General features: G+C 38.6%; 1 protein-coding gene across 1 annotated transcript in view; it reads left to right on the top strand.

Annotated features, from left to right (window-relative positions):
• CPS1 (carbamoyl-phosphate synthase 1) overlaps window positions 1-21,476 on the top strand; it is a 171,537-nt gene extending 150,061 nt beyond the window's left edge. Inside the window, exons 31-38 of the mRNA XM_081815309.1 lie at window positions 1,447-1,536; window positions 2,857-3,027; window positions 5,574-5,648; window positions 8,296-8,394; window positions 17,254-17,313; window positions 18,051-18,163; window positions 19,507-19,636; window positions 20,375-21,476. Coding sequence (XP_081671435.1) covers window positions 1,447-1,536; window positions 2,857-3,027; window positions 5,574-5,648; window positions 8,296-8,394; window positions 17,254-17,313; window positions 18,051-18,163; window positions 19,507-19,636; window positions 20,375-20,473 — 837 coding nt within the window. The 3' untranslated portion in view covers window positions 20,474-21,476. The remainder of the gene's footprint in view (window positions 1-1,446; window positions 1,537-2,856; window positions 3,028-5,573; window positions 5,649-8,295; window positions 8,395-17,253; window positions 17,314-18,050; window positions 18,164-19,506; window positions 19,637-20,374) is intronic.
• The last annotated feature ends 3,250 nt before the right edge of the window (window positions 21,477-24,726 follow it).

Raw genomic sequence — 24,726 nt, 5'->3', positions numbered from 1 at the left:
GGTGGTTCTTGACCTTCAGTGGTGTCATAACATCCTGGGGAACTTGCTAATCTACAGATTGCTGGACTCCATCCCTAGCTTCTGATTCAGTAGTTCTGAGCAGGGCCCCCAAATTTGCATTTTTAACAAGTCTCCAAGTGATGTTGTTGCTGCGGACCTATGGACCCCATCTGGAGAACACTGCTGCAGATGGTTCTCATGTTTGAGAGCCACTTAGATGAGCAGCATATAAAGCTATGCTTCTCAGTTAGAAGCAGGTATGCAGCAATCATGTAGGAACATTTTGGAACCTGTGTTTTCAATATCCACACTTACCCTCATCTCAGATCAGCACTTTCTGACATGTCTCTTTCAGCCTCTCTTTTGGAACCATTGCTTTAAAGACCTTCCCAGGAATGATGCCTCAGTACTCAATATGCACTCCTAGGCGGTCTCAGAGACCATCATCTTAAATAATTCGTGTGGATGTTCCTTTACTCTTTAGGTATGTTAGGTCAGGCTTGGCTTTTTTAATGAGTCTTACCAATAATCCTGCCATCCAAATCTAGGTAGCCTGTCTGGCTGGCTGTACTTTGGGCTGGATTCTGAAGATCTTACCTTGTTCTAGATGTGAAGGTAGCAGGGCGTGTTGTAACACCAGCTGCCTAAGAGAACAACATCCCTGGATTTCAAGTGTGCTTTAGTTGATCATGTCGGTATAAATGACCTCAAGAACTCAGATTTTTCCAGATCTCTCACAGTTTGATGTGCCATGGACTCTGCTCCCTTTTATGACCAACTAAGTTGTCAAATCACTCTTGTAAAAGTAATGAATGAGGAGCTCTTGTTTCTTGCTGTCAGTGGCCCCTCATTGCATGGGTACCTTCTGGCTCTGGTTGGATGTAGGGATTCATCTATGTGACATGAAGAGCTTCCCGGCAAGGAAACGTCATTTCTTTCTGACCATACTATCTACCCAGGTAGAGTCCAGGGCAGCAGAAAAGCACATCAAAGCAGTGTCTCTGGTCTCTTTGCAGTGCCATGTAATTTCAGGGCCTGCTCTTCTTAGCAGGTAGATCGGGAGGGTGATAGGAAGTTTGGACTGCAGTTTCTGGTGCTGAAGCAACTGGACTGAAAGAATTCCATTTAGCCCTCAAAGTAAAACCAGAGTATACAACGGCAGGTAGATAGGGACATTTGGCAGAAAGATAATTTTGTAAAGTTATTTGTTCTTTTCCTCGCTGGTTTGTTATGAATATTTAGTATGTATTATTATTTTATTGATAGATGCCTGCTAGTGGCTTCTATTATTGTTATTATTATTATTATTATTATTGCCATTATGACTGTTACTATTATTAGTGGAGGTGTAGCTCTATGTCAAGAGAAATTAAAGAAATCTAAGTTTGAGGTGTTTTCTAACCAAAGTATGCTCTTTAGCTCTATGTCATTGTCCTTTTGATCTAGGTGAAGGATGCTACCCGAAAGATTGCAAAGGCTTTTGCCATCTCTGGCCCATTCAACGTCCAGTTTCTTGTCAAAGGAAATGATGTCTTGGTAAGAAATGCCCAGGTGCTTGAGAGGACACCAAGCTGTGTTAGGTTATGTTGGTTTGTGTCCCCCCGGTAATCTTGGTGAGCACAGACGGAGCAGCTGAGACTCCTGGAGCTGTTCATGTCTGAGTGTGGCTTGTTGCACAGCATATGATGCCTGCCTTGTCTGAAGGCAGAGGCTCTTGGTGGCACTCCTGTGTCAGTCACGGTTCTGGAAAGCACTCTAGTCCACTGGAAAGAGGATTGCTGTCTGGCATCTGCAGTACAGTAGAGATGGACGCAATGACTATCTGAATGTGTACAATAGTCATAAATTGTATACACTGAAGTTTTAGATACTATTTACATACAAAAAATGTTAAATCAACTAGACTAGTCTTCATTAATTTAGTTGCTATTTAATGTAACCAATCAGTAACCAATATTGGTTCAGCAGCATCTACTATGTGAAATCATATGGTGGCAATAAAGTTGTATAAGCCACAGTCTTCGCTCTTAAAGATATTCGGTTTGGTGAGGACTGGGAAGATGACTTTGTAGACAACTATAACATAAGTTAGAATATAATAGCTGCTGGAAGGAATGTACAAATACATGGTATTGGCGTCATAGAACAGAGAGAGCATACCTACTAGTGTGTTTGTGTGTGTGTGTGTGTGTACACACACACGTGCATGTGTGTGCCTGAGCATGTATTTGAGTGTCATATACCTGGTTTGGGGTGGGTTTCAAGGGAGATTTTGTATTTTAAGCTGGATCTTAAAGAATGGTTGGAATTTTGACAAGTAAAGGAAGGTAGAGAGGACATTACACATAGAACATCTGAGAGAAAATTTGGCACATTTTAGGAGATAGCGACTAGTTCAGTTTAGCAAGATCATTTTTCTAGGGAAATAGTGCAAGGCAAACTTGGAAAATAAAATCGGGGTCAGGGAAATGGTACAAGATAACATAGAGAGATATATCGAGGCAGATGAATAAAAAGCCTTCAAGGACCAGACTTTCATCTGATGGCCAGTGGAAACCCAGTGAAGGCTTTTCTGTAGGGACGTGGCATTATCTGAGTTCTGCATTAAAATCTATCAGCAGTGTGTGGGGATGAAGTTGTGGAAAGTGGATGTAAGAAAGTCAGAATTCAAAGATACCGACTAAAAAGAAACTGGCTAACAAAGTGCAAGCAGTGGGGAGAGAAGGAAGAGGCTGGTAAAAGAAGAGCCGGCCCCAGTGAAAAACAGCTAGAACCCAGGTGCCAGGGAGAATGTTAATATGTTGTCATTGGCCCTCACCATCCTTTCTCTTTTTTTGAATTTTGTTATCTCTCCAGGTGATTGAGTGTAACCTGAGAGCTTCTCGATCCTTCCCCTTTGTTTCTAAGACACTGGGGGTAGACTTCATTGATGTGGCCACCAAGGTGATGATTGGAGAGAGCATTGATGAGAAACCTCTTCCCACATTGGACCATCCCATAATTCCTGCTGACTATGTTGCAATTAAGGTAACATTAAAAAAATCTATTAGTCATTTTTTTTTTAAGATTTTATTTATTTATTTGAGAGAGAGAGACTGAGAGAGAGAGCACATGAGAGGGGGGAGGGTTGGGAGGGTCAGAGGGAGAAGCAGACTCCCTGCCGAGCAGGGAGCCCGATGCCGGACTCGATCCAGGGACTCCAGGATCATGACCTGAGCCGAAGGCAGTCGCTTAACCAACTGAGCCACCCAGGCGCCCAATTAGTCATTTTTTTTTTAAGTTTCAAGAAATTAAAGGAACAATTTTTCATCAAAAATAATCTCGAGGGATGCCTGGCTGTCTTAGTCAGTAGTAGAGCATGTGACTTGATCTGGGGGTCATAAGTTCAAGCCCCACACTGGGGGCTTACTTAAAAAAAACTTTAAAAAAGAAGTAAAAAAAAGTAATTTTGATACTTCATGAACCTTCTAACTAAAGTGCTGGACCAGGGATTTACGATGTTTCCTTTGGATAATGCACACAGGCAACTTTATATGATTTTTTATCCATTTCAAAAATAACAAAAAATCATTTAGAATTACATAATTTCAAAACCAACTAGCGGAGTGAATTATAAACTATGTTAATGCGAGTGATAATGGTGGTGTTGGTTTAGTTGGTAAACAGAAATTCTGGACATATTTTGTTAGGAGAAGGCTTGAATTGTGCCCGTTGGAATTGTGCCAAGACTTCAGGAATGCATGGATCTTGTAAAAGTGTTACCCTGTGGTGTCGGTTAAATTCTAACTACCTTGGCCACCTTGCTTAGTTCCTATTTTCTTCAGCAGTATAATTTTTCCACTTGAAAGTTGAAATAGTGGTTGCTGTTCACGGTGGTGCCATGAAGGGAATGAGATTGATGGCATCTTTATGAAGATCGACCAGAAAAGTTTAAGATTTGCTCACTAAATTCCAATATAGATGTATTATATTTCTAATAATACCTTAATAATAAAGCCATTGTGCTCCTCTAGCTACCCCAGTATGCCCGTGCACAGATTATTTATAATTATGACCTTTAACTACTTCACAGGGCAAGCATGAGGATTAGTGAGATACTATATAAATATATTTGAATATTTTAGAAAAAGCATCTGATGGAATCAATTTATATTGTGCGATATATTTATGTGACATTTATATATTTTGGATGTCTTCAAAATATTTCCATTCCTACATGTACTAGTGACCTCAGTCATAATTATGTTACAGCTGAGACTCTGACTTCTGACTTTTATAGTGGAAGCTTTAAGTTGAAGCTATAAATCAAAAAATATTTATTAATTTTATTTAGCTTAATAATTTAGGATGACTTGGATTTTATAGTGCATTGAGATGGAATGTCACTTGTTATATTGGGGAAGGGTGGCGCTTTATTCCTGGAGACTATGACACAACATAAATTGTTAAAGCTTTCAGTGGGAATTATACATAGGTAAAAAAATACATAGGATTTCTTTGTTTGAGACCAATAAGTAGAAGGCCCTGAAAAATATTTTCCACTGGAAATTCTATATATACATTTCAAATTCATGTTTCTGAATTCATAGATGCAGAAATATACACACACATATGTGTATGAAACAATATCCAACTAAAAACAGTATTGATGGATAGATACACTTTTTTTCAAAAAGCACTGTATCTTCCTGTTTACTTCTTTCCTAATTATCATTGTATATGAATCTTGACTTTTTAAAGAAGAGTGACTTCTTTATAGTCCATCTTAACATAGGCCTAGTAAGGTGGGTGGACATCCACAGATGAGAGCACAGAAAAGTGAGAGTGCAGAAATGTATAACTTGACTGAGGATGACCTCGTGAAATGACCCCAAGCTAAAACTCCCAGGATAACTTGGAAGCGTACCAGAATCAAAGGAAGAAGAGTCCACACTAGACAAACAGATGCAAGAAACAAGCATTTGGTTCTTCGTGAATTGTACTGATAAAATAAATGAAAAAGAAACACTCCTATCTATGTTCTAGTTCACATGAAAGCTCTGGGCAAAAGTGTTCCTAAGCAGAATGTTTTTCAAAGCTTTTTAAGAGGTGTCAACAACAGTTTAATGTCTCAGAAGTCAGCTTATAGACAGACATTTCTGGCATGGTTGGCTGTTGCAAGTTCAAATGATCAGAAAAAGAAGAGGAATGTTTCCAAAGCCTACCAAGAAAAAAACGTGTTTGAACTCTGTGCTTGGGGAGACCAATGCCCAGTAGACTTTGTTTGAAATCACTCCAATAAGAATATGTGTAGGCCAGATTAGAAACACTGGCCTAGACTGGTCACAGGGGCCCTATTTACAGAATAATTTGTGATTATTTAACCCAAGTTTTTGGCCAAGAGCTCAAGAAATTCTTGGAACAGAGTTTTAAAGCTATTTTTCAAGTCAGATGCTTGGACCAAGGAGATTTTTTATGTGTCTACCATAGCCTAAATGAATCCTGTGAGAGATGGTTCACTAAATATGTTTATCCTCTCTTATTCCTTTTATACCTTTCTCTCACGTATTTTTTCTCCCCATTATTTCTGACAGGCTCCAATGTTTTCCTGGCCCCGGTTGAGGGATGCTGACCCCATTCTGCGTTGTGAGATGGCTTCCACCGGAGAGGTAACTAATTAATGATCCCTGAACGCTTTCATTAAATCTACTTTGAAATCTATGGTTTTATGATCTGGGTGTAATACAGTAAGTAAGTTATTAAGTATTAAGGGGGACGCAAACTTCTGTTATCAGAGTAAGTCTGAAAAGGCTTAAGAATTTTGAACTAAAGAAAAATTTTGTACTTTTGTGGACCAGAGTCTAAATTTTCACTTATATTTAACTTGTGAATCTAATGTATGTGTTCCTAATTCATTTCCACATTACACATTGAGAACAGCTTCCAAAATATTTCTTTAGATGTCTAAGTAAATATCTCCTGGGTCTTTCTGCTTTATTTTAAGTTTTCATTTCAAGGTCTCTCTGTGACAGCACTTCCCACCCCCACCCCCCTCAACCTCTTTTTACTATGAAATTAAATCATTGGATTTTTACTAGCAATATGTAGAATGACTGTACAGCATTAGAAAGATCATGGACCTAAACATTGTGGAATCTGTAGATAAATGCAAAATCCCAAAACAACTTTCAAAAGCAACTTGGACCTCCTGGGGATTATCTAAAACCTATAATGGAATTGGCCACTGGATGTCCCTCTTCACTTGCGTTGAGACTCTTGTCAGCTGAAGGTTTCTTTAAGAATGTGAACTGTGTTTCTTGTAGAGAGCTGTCAGATTCTAGAAAGTTCTGTACATGTCAGTGTCAGGATATTTTATGAATCACCCAGCCCTTGACAGACTTACTAGATACAACCTTCAGATCCTCATCAGTGCACATCAGAGTGGCAACATCAGACTGTGAGGCATCATTGTTTCCTCTTGCTATTAAGGAACACCTGAAAGGGGAAAATATTTAATTACAATAAATACGTGATGTTTATGTGGTTGCCTGGTTACAAGCAACATCTGTGATGAGAAGTCAAGGGAGACAGGAAGGCAGGCAGTGAGGAATAAATGGCTATCTTACTTGTATTTGGACTGACGATTGCCTTCTCTTAGCTCCTTTGCCGCTGCTTTTAATTGAGTAGGTGAGAAAACCTAGCTTTAAAATGAGGGGCCTGCATTATAGTTCTCTGCTGTTTAGGGAGCTGCTCTTCAGGTTCACCGTGATCTCATAGTCACTTGGTAGCAGGGCTGTTTTCAGCAGACTCAGGGTTCAGATCAGGGAGAGATCTGTTTTCCTTTGTGCTGTTTTCTCTAGTGTGGTAAACTTATTTTCACTGCCTATGTCCATTCTGCCTCCGGACATACATTATTGGAGTTGTTATGAAAACATGAAAGACTTAGAAGGTCAGCTCACCTTTGTTGTGATCTATTTCAGAAGTATAGAGTTAATTCTTCTCTTATTAGAGTCATACTTCCAGGTGTCACTGAGTGTGATATTACAAGGTCTATTTCATAACTGAAATCAGAATAATAATTCTAGCTTAGGTGAAATCTCAGTTATGCTTTGAAGAGACATTTTCAGTGTCCAAATGGCTTGTGGGATTGAATAAACCTTTACCTCTTGATCTAGGTAAAGGCTGTTTTATTTTCTTAGCGGTAAGGTAAGGATGTTAGACTTGAGCTTACTTGAATATCTGACTGTTTTCTGTGTTTTCTTGTAGAAAACTGCTGAAACCTCTTGTGTGTTGTTGTATATGCTTTTATGATGGGATTGCCTGGTCCTGTCAGTAGAATTTGGGTTTCATTAACTGAGGTTGATATTACTGAGTTTAGTTGGCCATTAATTGACCAAAGAAAGAGTTTGCTGTAGAGTGAAAAGCAGCATGTACTGGTGGTTGGCTGAAGGTCATAATCATGAGAACATCCCTTTCACAAGAAGGGAGTCATTTGCTTAAAGAATGAATTTAGCCATCAGTGTTATTTACTATAACGGTGGTTCTGTACCTGTGCCAAATGATGATATGCGTGGCAGAATCTATTCCCATCATGCTCAAATATACCACTTGCTCTCTAGTTATGGGGTCCATTTGACTTGTAGTTATCTAGTAGCACAATTACCCTAGCTGAAACTTCTGTATATCCCAATGTTATATGGTAGTTTGGAATGGGTTTTTTTTGTTGTTGTTTGTTTGTTTTTACATATGGCTGTGGTATTCAGAACTAGTCTATTTTGGTTCATTTTATGAAAATGATTTTTTTAAAAAAAGGTCCTTGAGATTTTCCTGGACTTCTTGAATTTCTCAGAAAGCTCTCTCATAAGCTGTACAAAATGACTCCTACCCAAGTGATCAGCAGTCATGCATTTGTGCTACTGACCCATGAATTCACGCACTGTGGCATCGCATACATAACATATACCATTATTTAAACATTAAGTCATATTAACATTTGGTAACTTACCTGTTATGGACCAGAAGCTGTGATTTGTATCCAAATAATTCACAGTAGAATCCAGTTATGTTGCTCCACGGAGTGTTGTTGGATAGAGAAAGAATTGCTTATTCTTTCATTATGCTTAATTAAAAACATAAGATACATCTGCCCTGGCCAGCTTTTTAATCCCAGGATTCAGACTGCATGGTCTTTGGGCAACTCAATAAAATCTAGCAAAGGGCTCTATGAGTAAAGTGCTTTCCATTTGTATTTGTTTATCGGTAAGAGCTGTTGACTAGTATTTGCTTCTATTTTATTTTTTAATTTATTCTAAACAGGTGGCTTGCTTTGGTGAAGGTATTCACACAGCTTTCCTAAAAGCAATGCTTTCCACAGGGTTTAAGATACCCCAGAAAGGCATCCTGATTGGAATCCAGGTAAGTTGGTGTGTGGTTGCATGCATGCCCCTGGGCACATGCTAGGAGTGGCTGGGAAAGGACCTTAATTGTGGTATAAAAGAGGGGAGATCTGTTTTAAGCTCCACTAAAGAAAACAGCAACTAATAGAAAAAATGGACGTTTGTTCTCTTTATGTTCCCTGAGTTTTGCCTTTTTCCATTGCAGCAATCAGTACAAATAAGTGAATAAATAAGCAGAAAGAAAAAGTCTCTAGTGAAAAGGGTATTTGTTCTGAAAAGGATTTAGGATGCCTTAAACAGGAATCTCTTCTATTTCTTGGTTGTATCTTTTCTATGTGCTCTGCTCTTAGTTCTTCCTCCTTAGCCCCTGAATGTGTGTTTTCCATAAAGTTGGGTCTTACCTCTTCTTTCTCTCTGTCTCTGTCTCCATCTCTCTCTTGACTTTCCCCTTTGCCAGCTCATGTCTGTGGTATCCACTGTCCTATCCATAACTGTCACCTTTATCTTCATCCATCATCATCCCGTATTTCCAACCATCTGCTGGATACCTCTATCTGGCTGTCTCAAACGCAACACATCCCCAGCTGAAGCTGTATGATCCCTTCCTGACCTCTGTTCCTTCCTTCTTTACCTTCATTCATTCACATTTCAATTTCTACTTCCACAGCCTATGGTGGAGTGATGCCTCAATAAACTTATCATAAGTTGAAAATGTCAGAAGCCAAAAATGCGCTTAATATACCCACCGTACCGAGCATCATGGCTTAGCGTAGCCAACCTAAAGTGTGCTCAGAATATTTTATGTCAGCCAACAGTGGGGCAAAATCGTCTGACAAAAACCTGTTTATAATAAAGTATTATATACCTCATGCAGTTTACTGAATACTGTACTGAAGGTGAAAAGCAGAATGGTTTTAAGTGTATGGGTTGTTTAGCCTCATGCTTGTGTGGCTGACTGGGAGCTGCCACTAGCCCACATTGCAACAGAGTATCCTACTGCGAATCGCTAGCCTGGGAAAAGATCAACAGTCGAAATTCGAAGGATGGTTGGTACTGAATGTGTATAGCTTTCACTATTATAAAGTTGAACTTTTTCAAGTCGAGGACCATTGGTAAATGTCAAAGATCCAAAGCTGAAGAAGACATGGGCATTACTTGAGGGATTTTCTCACTCTAGGACTGATTGAAAGTTCTTGAAGGGAAGTAGCTTAATGGGCTTTAAGAAAGTTAGCAGAGCCCAGCCCACAATACACTGGGGAGGTTCTTGAATATCATTGTGTGGTAAGTCTTCTAAGTCAAAGCAAAGTGAAATAATTATAAGAGAATATCTTTATACAATGAAAAGGACATTATTGGTTTATTACTGTACATCAAATAGAAATCTTAGGGCAACGACGTGGATGGAACTGGAGGGTATTATGCTGAGCGAAATAAGTCAATCAGAGAAAGGCATGTATCATATGACCTCACTGATATGAGGAATTCTTAATCTCAGGAAACAAACTGAGGGTTGCTGGAGTGGTGGGGGGTGGGAGGGATGGGGTGGCTCGTGATAGACATTGGGGAGGGTATGTGCTATGGTGAGCACTGTGAACTGTGCAAACTGTTGAATCACAGATCTGTACCTCTGAAGCAAATAATACATTATATATTAAAAAAAGAAGAAGAAGAAGATAGCAGGAGGGGAAGAATGAAGGGGGGGAATCAGAGGGAGAGACGAACCATGAGAGACCATGGACTCTGAAAAACAAACTGAGGGTTCTAGAGGGGAGGGGGGTGGGGGGATGGGTTAGCCTGGTGATGGGTATTAAAGAGGGCACGTTCTGCATGGAGCACTGGCTGTTATATACAAACAATGAATCATGGAACACTACATCAAAAACTAATGATGTAATGTTTGGTGATTAACATAACATAATAAAATGGGAAAAAATGTACATATTATGTCGGTACACTAATGATCAATAAAGGTAGATTCCATTGGGAAAAAAAAAGAAATCTTAGGGCAAAAAGGTAGTCAGGAAACTTTTATTACTCCCTGGAATAATTATTGCAAGAATATACAGACTGTTCTGTTTGTAAATTTCCTGAAAAATACTAAATGTTTACCACCTGGTCATTCACTTACATTTAAGATTAGTAATTCTTGGGTCCTATAAAAAAAATAGATGGTCTTAGATATCACTCCTGCCATACTTTTAATAAGCTCAAACCCTGCATGGTTACATAAAAATCAATGAAAATATAATTAGAGCAGTACCAGGTGTTCTCAAGCCTGTGGGTGATTATTATAGATACCATCTCATTAGGGTGTCTTAATATCAGCAAATTAGACTCTGGAGACTGGATGGGTAGTGGCTTTGGAGAAGTTTCTGCAAAGAGCAACTTGGAATTTTGCTTCATAAAGGTGCTGAAAGGGAGATGGAGAACAGAGCAGAGGCTAACAAGATGACTTGCAATTGTGAAGCATAATGGCAGTTTGGAGACACATCACACCATATGAGAGTCTCATCATGTTATAGATGAGTATTAAGTACTATTAAGTCATAAGTGTGAGAGTATTTGCCCAACTTCCAGTTATGGCTTAAAGTTTAATGTGAGACCTGGGGGCATTTAGAGGAGTCCATGCCCTTAGTCCCCGTCTTCACAACTAATCGTAATAGTGCTAACATAAAATACCAGTTTAAGAAGGCAGTGATGTATATAAAATTTTGCCTTGTTTGGTTCTAGTGCTGCAGGAAATATTAAGCACAAATTAATTCGATCCCTATGGAGTATTTGTGTGATTTTGGCATCAGTGAACAGAATTTTTTGCTTTATGGGTGGAAAAAAAAGAGAGGGTTTTGTAGGGTAAAAAGAGTTTTCTCAAAGGAATGAGGTTCTGCCCACCGAAGTTTTTATCTTTCAGTACATTCTTTTTAAAAGAGATCAGTATTGCAACAGCTACATTAGATCTTGCAAAGAACTTTTTACTTGTGTGTAAGTGCACAACGTTAGGGCTTTAGATATGTGTCTATTGTAACTACAAAGTTTAAAAAGAATATTTAAAGAAATGTTTAAGGGATGCCTGGGTGGCTCAGTCAGTGGAGCATCTGCCTTTGGCTCAGGTCATGATCCCAGGGTCCTGGGATTGAGTCCCGCATGGGGCTCCTTGCACAGCGGGGAGCCTGCTTCTCCCTCTCCCTCTGCCTGCCACTCCCAACTGCTTGTGCTCTCTCTCTCTGGCAAATAAATAAATAAAATCTTCAAAAAAAAATAGAGAAATGTTTAATATAAAATTATATTTAATAAAATATTAGTAGCTGTGGTAGATTTGATCAGCAGGAGATGGACAAGAGTCACTTTCTGACCTACTCAGTGTGGGCGGCAAGGAAGAGCTGCTGCTCCCAGCCATTCAAGGACAGCCTCTCTGTCACCATCTGGTGGATTTTCACTGAGAGTGGCTTTTAAAAACGCGTCATAAATTTAACCAAACAACATGACAGTATATACTAACTGGAGCATTAATAGCTAGAAAACTCACTGGGTATCTTCTTGAATAGCATGGGACCAAGTCTAACCCCAGCCTTTTACCTAGGCTTCCTAGAAACTGTGGACAAAGTAATTAAGGTTCCATATTTCAGTATGCATTGTACTTTTAAAAAATCATTTTATTTAACATGATTCAGCGTGGTCAGAATAATTCACATAAACTCATTCAAATATATAAAGTCAGAAGTGAGAATGACCTAAAAAAAGGACTGCTAATGTATAAATGGGCTTTAAGGCCAGTAAATACAAAGGAACACATTTTGTTGAGTTCTTGAGTGAAGTTCTAAGAAAGAAATCCACCACTGCATTTTGATTTCTTAAGATAATCATTCATTTAGCCTGATGCCGCATAGAATCCACGCACAGAGGAGCGCTGGTAACCAGCACCACTGCAGTTAATTTGCTTTATTATTCCTTCATAGAGAAGTGAGGAGGATAGTCAGGACCTGTCCCATTTATTTGAGGGAAAGGCCTTTTCACTTTATCTCCCCACCTTGACCCAGCTTCGTGCTATGAACACAAGGATTTAATTGAAGATACCTTAACTCATTCATTTTCACAACAGGTTGCAAGAGAAAATTGGGGAAAAAGAGAAATTACGGAGGAGAGGTAAAAATGACTCTGAGCCAGGAAACATTTTTTTCTTATTTTCGGTAGTTTAACACATATTTTTCTTTTTAAGATTTTATTTATTTATTTGAGAGAGAGACAGAAAGAGAGAGCATGAGCCGGGGGAAGGTCAGAGGGAGAAGCAGACTCCCTGCTGAGCAGGGAGCCTGACGAGGGACTCGATCCCAGGACTCCAGGATCATGCCCTGAGCCGAAGGCAGTCGCTTAACCAACTGAGCCACCCAGGCGCCCAACACATATTTTAAATAGTAATGTATTACTAGCAAGTATCAGCCACTTCTTAACATTTAGTAAATAGAGAGTGTGTGTGTGTGTGTGTGTGTGTGTGTGAGGGCACACACATGCTAATTTGTTATACTGTAGTCTTCCTAACCTTTTCTTTCTTTTCTCTTTCCCACCCTACTCCTTTATACACACAGACCCTCTGTTTCTGCCCTCCCAAAGTTAAATGCTATGGGACAAATCACCTGGGGAATTTGAAATATTCATAACATCAATTGTATATAACTAGAACTTAGGGGGGGAAAAAGTCAAGATTTAGATTTTGTCAAAGGATTCTTGTCAACTCTTACATGCACTGGGTCTCTAACAAGAGGTCTTCCATAGGCCTAGATCCTAACATAAGAAAGGCATAATGTAGGTTTATATGGCAACAAAATCATCCTTGTTTTCCCTGCAATATTTCCAGCCTCCTTTCATCCTATCAGGATTTATTTTTAGTTGCTATGAGTAGGCACTCTGCCCTGTTTTGAAGTTATCTGGAACACCCTTTAACAATAAATGATTTACTCTAGAGCACATCAAGAGCACTCACTGTTTTTTCCCCTCTGATTGGGCTATTCAGCGATGTTTGTGGAGTGGCGAGCACCATCCTGACATCTGCACTTCAGCATTGCTCAGAAACACAAAGCAAGCATTTTATTTGAAAAAGACAACTCCAAGTGACATGAATAACCTTTTATCTTCAGTACAGAATCATTAGGAACAACCATAGAGTTGTCGGTGCAGACGTCCCTACGGAGTCCGCAGCACCACACAATATTAACTTGGCTTTCTGTTCTGCAGCCAGAAGTTGGAATAATGTGAAAATGATAATTGGAGGAAATGTATATATTTTTTTTCATTTTAAAAGGACTTTCTTATAAACATTTTCCAGGAAATAAATCAGCTTGTACTTTTCACCTTTAGTAACAAATGGTTTCTTACCCAGGTATTTTCAATCAGCTATTAAATCCGGGGCTACTCAGATGCAAGCTGACAGCTGTAATTTCTTTTTGTAGAGAGGCTGTTTTATGTGTCACAAGTGTTCAATACATGTTTGATAGAAGTTTATAATGTGGCTATGAAAGCCAACACCCCAGACCAGAAGGCAGAGTGGTTCCCCGGCTGGGAACTGCCAATACTGTCATGTTGGATATTTATCTTTTCCACTTGGGGGACAGCATTGAAACAGCTCCATAATGAGGTTCTGACTGGTATCTGCAGGTCTTAGAGGACTTGCTGACTTATTTTACTTTAAAATAGCAAAGAAAAAAATTACATTCTGGTACTCCTTCCTCAACATTTTTTCATTGTGACTTTGGCCAAGGTTAATGGATCTTCACCTCAAATTACAAAATGAGTGAAGGATGGGTCTCCTAGTCCCTCTTCCCTCCTACTCCTAAACTTAAGTGTGCATCAGAATCACCTGGAGGGTTTGTTAAATGCAGATTATTGGGATTCACTCTCAGAGTTCCTGATTCCACAGATCTGAGGTGGGACCCAAACATTTATACCTTTTTAAAAAAGATTTTATTTATTTATTTGAGAGATAGTGACAGAGATAGCGAGAGAGAGCAGGAGCTGGGAGGAGAGGGAGAAGCAGGCTCCCCGTTGAGCAGGGAGACTGATGCGGGCTTGATCCCAGGACCCTGGGATCATGACCTGAGCCAAAGGCAAATAGATGCTTAACTGACTGAGCTACCCAGGTGCCCCTTAACTTTTATATTTTAAAACATGTTCCCAGGTGATGCTGATTTCCTGGGGAACCACATTTTGAGGACCACTGTGCTTGTGAAAGGATATATTTTTTAAAGATTTATTTATTTATTTTAGAGAGAGAGTTTTGAGGGGGGAGGGGCAGTGGGAGAGGGAGAGAGAGAATCTCAAGCAGACTCTGAGCTGAGCACAGAGCACTACACAGGGCTCAGTGCCACAACCCTGAGATCATGATCTGAGCTGAAACCAAGAGTTGGACGCTTAATCAACTTTGCCACCCAGGTGCCCCGAAATGATATTTTAGAAAATGGTTTCAATGTTATGTTATCACATGGCCATATATTATTAGTGACATTTTGCTAGGGGAAAATTTAAGAAATTGAGAATAGTTTGTTCAATATATAATACATCAGTTAATAAATAAGTGGTTGGACAACTTTATGTTGCATCTTCTACTGTGCTCTGGTGCTTACTTAAGTCTGTCTTGTGTTTAGCAGAAGGTTGCAGTGTATTGTTCCAAATCAGGGAGATTTGACAAAATTAAGAAGTTCATTTAGAATATTTCATGCATATTTACTACATTTCAAGGAACCTTAAAATGTGAAGAGACCTAAAATGGCATCTAATTCAGTCCCTTGCTTTCCAAGTAGAATCAAACTTGAAAAGTCATTGTCCTCTTCTTCTGCCTAACCTATTCTTAAGGAGACTGCCATATGCCTCATTAAATTACCCTAATGTCACTGAGTTACTCTGATTTTATACTTATTTATTTCCTTTTTTATGTCTAGCCATGAGCTTCTTGCACCTAAGGCCCATTTCTTCCTGTTTCCATTTCTTCCTAAGCAGGAATGGAAAGCTACTATCCTGGGCATGGTTACAATTTGTGTTCTAGAAGACTGTCCATGAATAACCCCTGAGCCCGCCTTAGCTGAGATTCATCAAGTTGCATTTATCTTTTCTATTTGCCAATAATTTCCTCTCATAAAACTGCAGTTCTGGGATTGAGATGGCCTGAATCTGAAAGAATTTTATATTTGAACATAGTCTTTGGAGTCTTTTCCTAGGATTTAGATCTGTTCTCAGAAAGCCTCTGCAAGTAAATATTAGGAGGTTTTATGGGCTGAACATTATCAAAATTGTGCAAGGATCTTGATATGTTTTATTATCGCAATTCTTGGTTTCTCCAAGATTCTGAAATAAGATCATCTCCTTGATTTTTTTTTAGCTGTTACTAATATGGTTTCTAAATAGATTATAAAACATTTACTGAAGTAACCAAATTATTTCATCTGTTTATAAACTTTTTACAAGGGAAAACAGCCAAAATGTTCAGCCAAAAGGCAGAATAGATATGTTTTTAACTGTGTATGATATTCATATTCTATTTAGCTCAGTTACTCAAACATTCAAGTTAATGAGGTCAAGGTAAGGGACTGACTTTTGGGTAGGCCACTTAGCCTTTTTTTCTCTCACCGTGACCACTGTCTTGCAAATACTGGCTTGTGGTCACAGGAAGGGGGTAAGTTCAGAATGGAAGAACTCTGGTGACAATGTGTAGGAGTCCAGGGAAAGCAGGACCTGGAAACCAGATGGGTCCAGCTGAGACTCTAGGAAGTTCACAACGATGGGCTCTAAGAACATATCTGAATGGTGAGATGGAACATGAGGGAATCTTGTCTGGAAGTAAAATATATGTGAAGAGGAAGTTGGCTTGTATTTGAAGTATGACAGTCAGTAGACGAAGCCAGGCTTGGAAACTATGGTGCAGGGACAGGAATCTAGCCTCTGGGAGGCTGAAGAAAAAAACATCTTAATAATAACAATGAATACTTAATGAGAACTATTAATGGACAAGTAACCTTGTACAACAACTATTAATGGACTAAGTTCCTATATGGACACTTAAGTAATGCTTACTCATGAATTAACTCATTAAATACTCACAAGGACCTGTTGACACAGACACTGTTACTATTTCCATTTAACAGATGAGGAAAGTACATCACAGAGAGGTTAAGTAAGTTGCTCAAGGTCACACAGTTTATTGTAGAGTCCCAAGAAATAGATACACTACTATGCTCACTGCAGTTTTAAAAAGGAAGAAATGGAGACTCAAAGACATTAACTTTTCTAAGGACACACTAAAAATGAATGGTAATGCCAGGATCTCAAAGGCAGCTTAGTGACTCCAGAGCCCATTCTTTTACTCTTCACTTTAAAGTTAATGCAAAATTGAGTCCAAAATGGTTGACTTATTGAAGGGAGGTTTGCACAAGCTGCTAGGACAGGGCCCAGTCTCCTAAGAGCAGGACCAAGTTAGAAGTCAGCCGGTTGAGCAGGCAGAACAATTAGCAAGGCTGAGCTGGTGTTGGACTCCTACCCCAGGTGTCTTTAAATTCTCCCTGACCTGGGGAAGGATCCCTGTAGGACTGAGGTGGATCTTAATCTGCAGACAAAGTGGATTAAGTAGAGAGTAAAGGAATTTGAGCCCAAGGTGAAAAGTCAGACTGTAGAGAGCAAGACAATGTGGGTGTAATCTTATCTATATCAGAGAAATAAGTAAGAACTCGTACTTACTTATAGGAGGAGTAAAGGATTGAACTTGTCACCTTTGAATCTAAAGCACCTGGCAACATATGGCATTGCCTTGGATGATGGTGTGAGTAAATAATCATATTGCATGTGACTAAATGAAAAGCAGTGTATCTAGAAAGTGAATTTTGTCAAATTCTAATTTCAGCAATCATTCCGTCCCAGATTCCTTGGTGTGGCTGAACAATTACACAATGAAGGCTTCAAGGTATGTGATATTAATTTTTTTCAAGTCGTTTTCTATAAGCATTGAGATCTATTCACAAAAGAGAATATTAATGAATCTTAAGGAATGAAATACCTCAAAATATATCCTTTCAACTTGAAAGATTTAACTAACGTGATTAGTTTAAAAACTTCAATAGAATAAAATTATTAGAAAGACTAGTTTTAACAAAGGTACCATAAGCTCCACAGGAGTTGCCAGCTAAAAACTTAGAAAGTTTAGTTTACGTGGATTTGGGACAAAGGTCCAATGCGTTTCCAGTATATTTTTCCTTTTTCCTTTCCTTGTTTCCATATGAAGTCATAGTTTCCAGCTGTTGCAGTTATAGGCAAAACTTCTTTGCCACAAATACCTCCATGCAAAGCCCGGTTCAGTAAAACAAGATGATTCCAAAGGCTCAGAGTGGGCCTGTGGTCATGGGGCTTTGTTGATTTGATAACAATGAATCCTCAGCCATGAATATTTCTTTATTTTTTTCTTCTACAAAAGCAGTTACAGTTGAGGTCATTAAATTGTTCCTTAGAATATTTTAAAAATACTTAAAGTGCCCATGACTTGGGACAGAGAGTCCAAATCTCTATTCATGATATTATTGCTTCTCATATACACCACTTTCTTATACTTCATGTTTTAAATGATGGATGTGTCCCAGTAGGTTTCTTTGCTCCATGAAAGCCTTCCCTGTGATACAGTAACTGACTTTTCCATTTTAAATGCAGCTCTTTGCCACGGAAGCCACGTCAGACTGGCTCAATGCCAACAATGTCCCTGCCACCCCAGTGGCATGGCCCTCTCAGGAAGGACAGAATCCCAGCCTCTCTTCCATCAGAAAGTAAGAACTGGGCAGAGTTCTATCCTCCTACAGATAGAGGATTAACTTCGGGAACTAGTATGATGTGAATACTTCACCTTACCCTATTGCAAGTCTTCTAAAAGTCCTCTTAGCCATTTCAGATGAATAAATCTGTGGATTTATTCATCTGAATTATTTATTGTAAAATTTCATTCTCATGAACCATTCTGTTACTATAACATATAATGCCATATGTCTACGTGGTGATACATAGCATCTTTCAAGATATTTTCTAGTAAGGATGCTTTTCTGGATGGACACCAGTGATGAGAGAGACATGAAGAATGTAATGCAGCACTTTATATTTTACATCAAGCTTATATTGTATATAGATGTGTATATCAAATATAAGATTGACCTGCTGCATTTCACTGAGGTTGTGTGTCAATAAATCAGTCCAATTTATTGAGCACTTGCTATATGCAGGAGACTGTGGTGAGTGGTAGGGTAATGCCATTGAATTACCTGATTTACTATTCTCTGATCTGGTTGGTTATTATGCCTCAGGCTGTGTCGTCATTAGATTTGGTAAGACATATTATTTTAGTGCACTATGTGAGTCTTTAGGGACTACATTACATCGACACTTATAGAAATATATGGCCTAGGTACATAAGAGATAATTCTCAGTTGTTCTAGGATATTACAGTCTATTAAATGGCTACCATTTGTTAGGGCTCTCAAGAAGGCAACCTATAAATCATTATCAAATTAATAAAAGAAGGGCAAATTGTTCAGACCTTAGTAGACTTCCACTGAAGCTATAAGCGCTTGGTTAGGACTTTGTAAAACAACAATTAGCATTACTTCATGTTTTTGACATTTAAATGTCTCCTAGTACCTATAGCAGCCCAGCAACAGAATGTGAAGTGATTTATTTCAAAATCAGGTGACCTGTGTTCTCACACCATTAGCTGGAGGCACTGGGAAGCAGGCAGTGAGGTAAAGTTAATCTGGGAGTTGGGAGTATGAAGGTGGAATGGACTTCAATACTGGAGAAAACCTCCTTGTAAAATAAGTAAATACCTATCAAATTACCAATTCTTCTATGGATAGATGAAGCATTTGAGAAAGAAAAATCTTTCCATTTAATTAGTTAGACTTTCACCAGAATTCTTTCAAGAACACAATAAAAAATTATAACCCCCAAATGAGTATAATTTGAACATCTATTTAGGAATAGAGGAGGGCAAGTGGCAGTCAACTCAGTATGGCATTGACTTGAGTGGCGTAAGAGAATAATTACTTTAGTATTTTGAAAACTAATTATAAAATATACATTGCCACTTACAAACTTTTGTTTATTTTGATTGTTCTTCCAGATTGATTAGAGATGGCAGCATTGACCTGGTGATTAACCTCCCCAATAACAACACTAAGTTTGTCCATGATAATTATGTGATTCGGAGGACAGCTGTTGACAGTGGAATTGCTCTCCTCACTAATTTCCAGGTATGTTCTTTTCCTTAAAGACAGCTACGTGCAGGTTTTTATTTCTGTGTCACCCTTAAGAGTATTCATCAGCATATGCACATCCCTCTTCTCCCCTTCTTGTAACATTCAGAATGGAGAAGAATTTTTAAATAGAATCTAAAATAATGGTGCTTTTAGGGTAGGTCATGGCCTAACTGAGACAACTGGTGATCAAGCAATTGAAATAATCAAAAGCCACGGATAGCCATGCTCTCATTAGCCATACTATTATCTTTTAAATAAAAAGTGTGGTGTGGCATGGAATAAAGATACAAACTTTTATTCTATTGTTTCTAAATGAAAGGCACCATAAAAGAGCAACAGGTTAATGATAATTGAAGATCCAGACACAGTGCAAGCACTTGTCCAATTCACAGAAAATGATCACCTGAGGTATGCTTAGTTCCACTTGGACATGACCCACCAAATTTATCACGGAGAAGAACTGTACTTCAAGACTCAGTAACTTTCTACCCATCATATTTTTTTTCCCCCGAGTCGGTTTTAATCCCTGGGGGAGTTGAGGGGCAGGGATTAGCTTATTCATGGTAAGGTCTGAAATACAGGAGAAAGTCCCGAATAAATAAAAATTTTTGTGTCTTTCATCACATGTCCCTTTGGAAATTAGGAGCAGAAACTGACCTTTCACTCCTGCTTCATTAAATACTCACTTTCGTGGCATGTGAGTCACTAAGATTCCCACCCTTACATTTTCAGGTGACCAAACTTTTTGCTGAAGCTGTGCAGAAATCCCGCAACGTGGACTCCAAGAGTCTTTTCCACTACAGGCAGTTCAGTGCTGGGAAAATGGCATAGAGCATAAACACCCAGCTCCAGCTGAAATCAACCCAAGCCACACTGGATCTAAAGGAACGGACTCCCAGCCGTCTTCCATAGAGACAAATACTGACACCAAACTATTTTCAGTTTACTTGGTTATGCCTAAATGTTCTTTTCTTTCACAAATTGTTGTCCGTCACTTTTTACAAACCTTGCTTAAACTTCTTCCTAAATAACTTGTTCTACATGAGAATTCATCTATTTTCTAATGCCTTATTTTTGGTGGGGCAAGCTTACCTATGTGCCTCTTTGCAGCTAACATTTTATGGTGCTGATGAATGATGATCAAGGTAGAAAATGTCGCTGCTCTATTTTCTGAACTATTCCCATACATACTTTCAATACACTATTGTCATTGCTTTTAAGTAGCATCTGCCACACAGGACATTTTAACAAGTCAGAATACTAAAAAAATTTGTTAAAACGAAATATGAATTTAATTTATGAACCCCTTCGTAATGATGTTTGTGTAATGCATCTTTTTGATAATTATGCTCAATTATCTGGCTCACCCAGGAATATTCCTATTCCTTTTCATAGTACTGACTTTGAGAAGTGGCAGAGGTCTTTAAAGTATGGATTTCTTCAGAGGACACTGGTTTGCAGTTTTGTGTTTTGGAGTATGTCAGAAGATAGCAGATACTGCTGAGGTGGTTTTCTGTTCTTGTTTTCCTTTGGATTTTAAACCAGAGCCAAGTGAAATCTTCAGATTGATACCATCTCTCTCCACCTCTACCCCACCCCCGGCAACTTTGGAATAACTTGGAAGTTATGTCCACTCCCTTCAGATTATGGATTCTGTTGATTTACTGAGCCCCATATTGCGCTATGAATTCCACACATTTTAAACACAAGGTCCCCATTCCTTCTGCCTACAAGAAAAGTCCTTCCTACAGGCAGCCTGTGTAACTTTTAAACATTTTGTGTATTACAAGTGCTCTAATTGTAAACTTTTAAATAAAATGCTATTAAGAGGCGATATATTTGTATTCTTGCATTTATTTTATTTTATTATATTCTTAACTTCTATTTAACTGATTTAACAAAATCAGTTCACTTCTCTGATGAAACACGGTTTTGAGCCAGGATTATGTCACTTTTTCTCTAAAAGCCATATAGGATATAAATGAGCAAATTAATGTTAAAAATAATGACACCTAGGCTGTTACATTTTTCTTTTTTTTTTCTTGTTCCCTCACCTTGTTTATAAGTCTCATTAAAATTTATTATGTTGTTATATGGTTATATATTGTCTTTGATCTGAATCCTTTCAAATATATACAACCACACACTGACTAAAGATCGCCACATAGATATAATAAACTTTTAAACAAATGTCTTGCATAACACAGAGACGTACTTGACCCTCTCAGAAGCTGATCCGTATCGCCTGGTGGAGATAGTGCTAAAGGTCCCAGTGTAATCATATCCCAGAAATACCACCTAAAATGGGGCTTCGTGAAGGTCCTAAGATAATGATGGCGTAATACTGTGTATCCTTTCCCTCTCACCCCATAGTCAAGGGATTACCACTTGATACAGGTTTACATGAAGGCTTTGCAAATTCGTTTTCTCCTTCTCTCCTTGTTACCACTGTGGTTGAAACCTTCATTACTTCTTCCCTTTAATATTAATGTACTCCCTGAGCATCCATCCATTCATGCACTCACCTGAAAATATTTAGTAAGTTTCTGCAATGGTTGGTGTAGGATATACCGTGTTCCCTCCTATCATTCTAGTGCTTTTCTGATACCGTACCACTTATCACCATCACACCCCCATAATAACTAACATCATGGAGCACCTACTATTCCTCAGGCCACTCTAAACACTACATGATTTAACCCACTTAATCCTCTAAATAGCCCTAAGAGTAGGTGCTGTCATCTCCATATTATAAATAAACAGAGGCATACAAAAGTAAAGTGACATGACCAAGGTCACACCCAGCGCAGTCTCACTTTTTTTTTTGTCTTATAATGAAGACAAACATGTAAAGTAAATACATTTCTCACAAAGAAGAAAGACTTAACTTGCCTGTAAAGAGCAGGGAAAGGCTTTTCTGGGGAGATGGCCTCATATGTTATCTGGAACATCATGTCATAATTCCCCAGGTAAACGAAACAGGACGTCCATTGGAGGAAATTACAAGTAATTTGCATGATGAGCTCGGGGTATGTGTGGAGAAAGAGGGCAAGAGTCAGAAGTTGAGGCCAGAATCTTGGTTGTATGTGTGTAAGCCACATGTAAATTTTTAAAACTTTGTTTGTAAATAATTTTGGACTTAAAAAATTGCAAAAATAAAAATTGTACTCTCTTTACCCAGATTTACCTATTGGTAATATTTTACCCTATTTACTTTTTCTCACTTACTTTTTTTTTTAAATAAGCTCTACATCCAACATGGAGCTTGAACTCATGACCTTGAGGTCAAGAGTTGTAAACTTTATTGGCTGAGCCAGCTAGGCACCCCTATTATTACTTTAACATTTGTGTATTATGTATGTATGTATGTATGTATCCATCCATCCATCATCTTCATCTGTTTCTATCTAAACACACGCACACAGAGGAAGGGAAAAGGTACACTTCAACCAGAAGTAATTAGGCTGCTAGTGAGCAATTTAGAAATGTAACTCATAGTTTGAGACAGTGTTGCTCACTGAAACTACCAGACATTGGAAACAATAGTTAAGTTTTGTATTGTGGGAATTTAATAAAGGTTCTTAATTTCTATATTAATTTGAACAGACAATTTGTAAAATACAATAAAATGAGAAGAATAATAGTAATGAGGGCGCCTGGGTGGCTCCGCTGGTTAAGCGACTGCCTTAGGCTCAGGTCATGGTCCCGGAGTCCCGGGATTGAGTCCCACATCGGGCTCCCTGCTCAGCAGGGAGTCTGCTTCTCCCTCTGACCCTACCACTTTGTGCTCTTTCTCTCTCTCAAATAAATAAATAAAATAAAATCTTAAAAAAAGAAAGAATAATAGTAATGAATCAAGCAGCATTATTCCTAAATAAAGTCCATATTTTTTTTTTTGGTGAAATAAAGGGTCTTTGGAAAATGGAAGACAAAATATATATTCTCTCCCTTGTGTTGATATGAAATTACATTAATTTTTGTTTTTGTTATCTTTCTGTTTTGTAATGTTTCAAACTTAATACTTTAAACACAAATGAAAATGCATTCAGGAGCTTTGGTTGGCAGAAGGAAATGCAAGGAAATGGAAGCAGATTTGTGTTCACATTTGGCCAGGTTTTGTCCTTTTGGAACATTTTCTTCTTTCATATAAACAGGTTAACGCGTTTTTTAAATGTCTGAATCTGTTATATATCACAAGTGCAGACAGACAACATGGGACTATGTCTGTGGAGCTGAATAGATCATCGAAGTAGCTTTTTCCATACCGAGAATTTAATAGCATGTAAAGGAATCAAGACCGCGCTACTGGCTGGGGAGAAAAGGAGCTCAGCCAGCTTGTGAAATGAAGAAGAGGAATAAAGACTGATCCGTTTATAGATTTAAGATTTTATGGCTTTGGAAAGGTAAGTAGAATATTTTACCTGTACCTCCGTCAAACTTCCCTCTTAAACAGCATTCCTACTGGAAACTTTTAAAAACAGCCTACAACATTCCGTTATCTCAACAGCTGCAGGTACTTGAACCTCAGCTTCTACGAGTGTCCGCAGCCTCTTGAACAATGAAAGTGGAAATTATCAGAGAAGCAAACCATGGCTGAATGCAGTTAAGTGCTCTGTAATTACACACCAGTATTACCACATGACTGCTGGTGTGGACCCACAGCCACAGGTGCCATAAATGCTCACACACACCCAGTCAAATCCACAAAGACCTTTCATTACATATCATTTGAGGCACCCTTAGCTTGAAAGAGACTAGCTCAACTTTCTTTCCCTTCTTTCTCTTACCGTTTCTTTTCGCTTTGTTCTTATACATAAAAATTCCATCTTTCCTAATGAATCTTACTGTGCTATTTTATGAGAAGCTGGTGTGACTGGTGAGCGTGAAGGTAATGTGGCAGGGGGAAGAATGTCTATCCTCCTCCTGAGTGGCTCCCAGGGCTCTGTGAAAAATCAGCAATAATCGTCCCTACTTCTTTTGCGCATAATGTAGGGTGCAAGGTTTTCCAGAAAGAGAGTTTAAGTACCTACAGCTGTTGAGATCAATGCGGTAATGGGGAGAAAAAAACCTCAGCAAGTCAAAAT

The sequence above is a fragment of the Leptonychotes weddellii genome, chromosome 3, assembly GCF_054177405.1.
Source record: "Leptonychotes weddellii isolate Sample4059 chromosome 3, ASM5417740v2, whole genome shotgun sequence".
NCBI lineage: Eukaryota > Metazoa > Chordata > Mammalia > Carnivora > Phocidae > Leptonychotes > Leptonychotes weddellii.
Note: the sequence above shows the minus strand (reverse complement) of the source record. Positions and strands in the feature narration are given on the sequence as shown.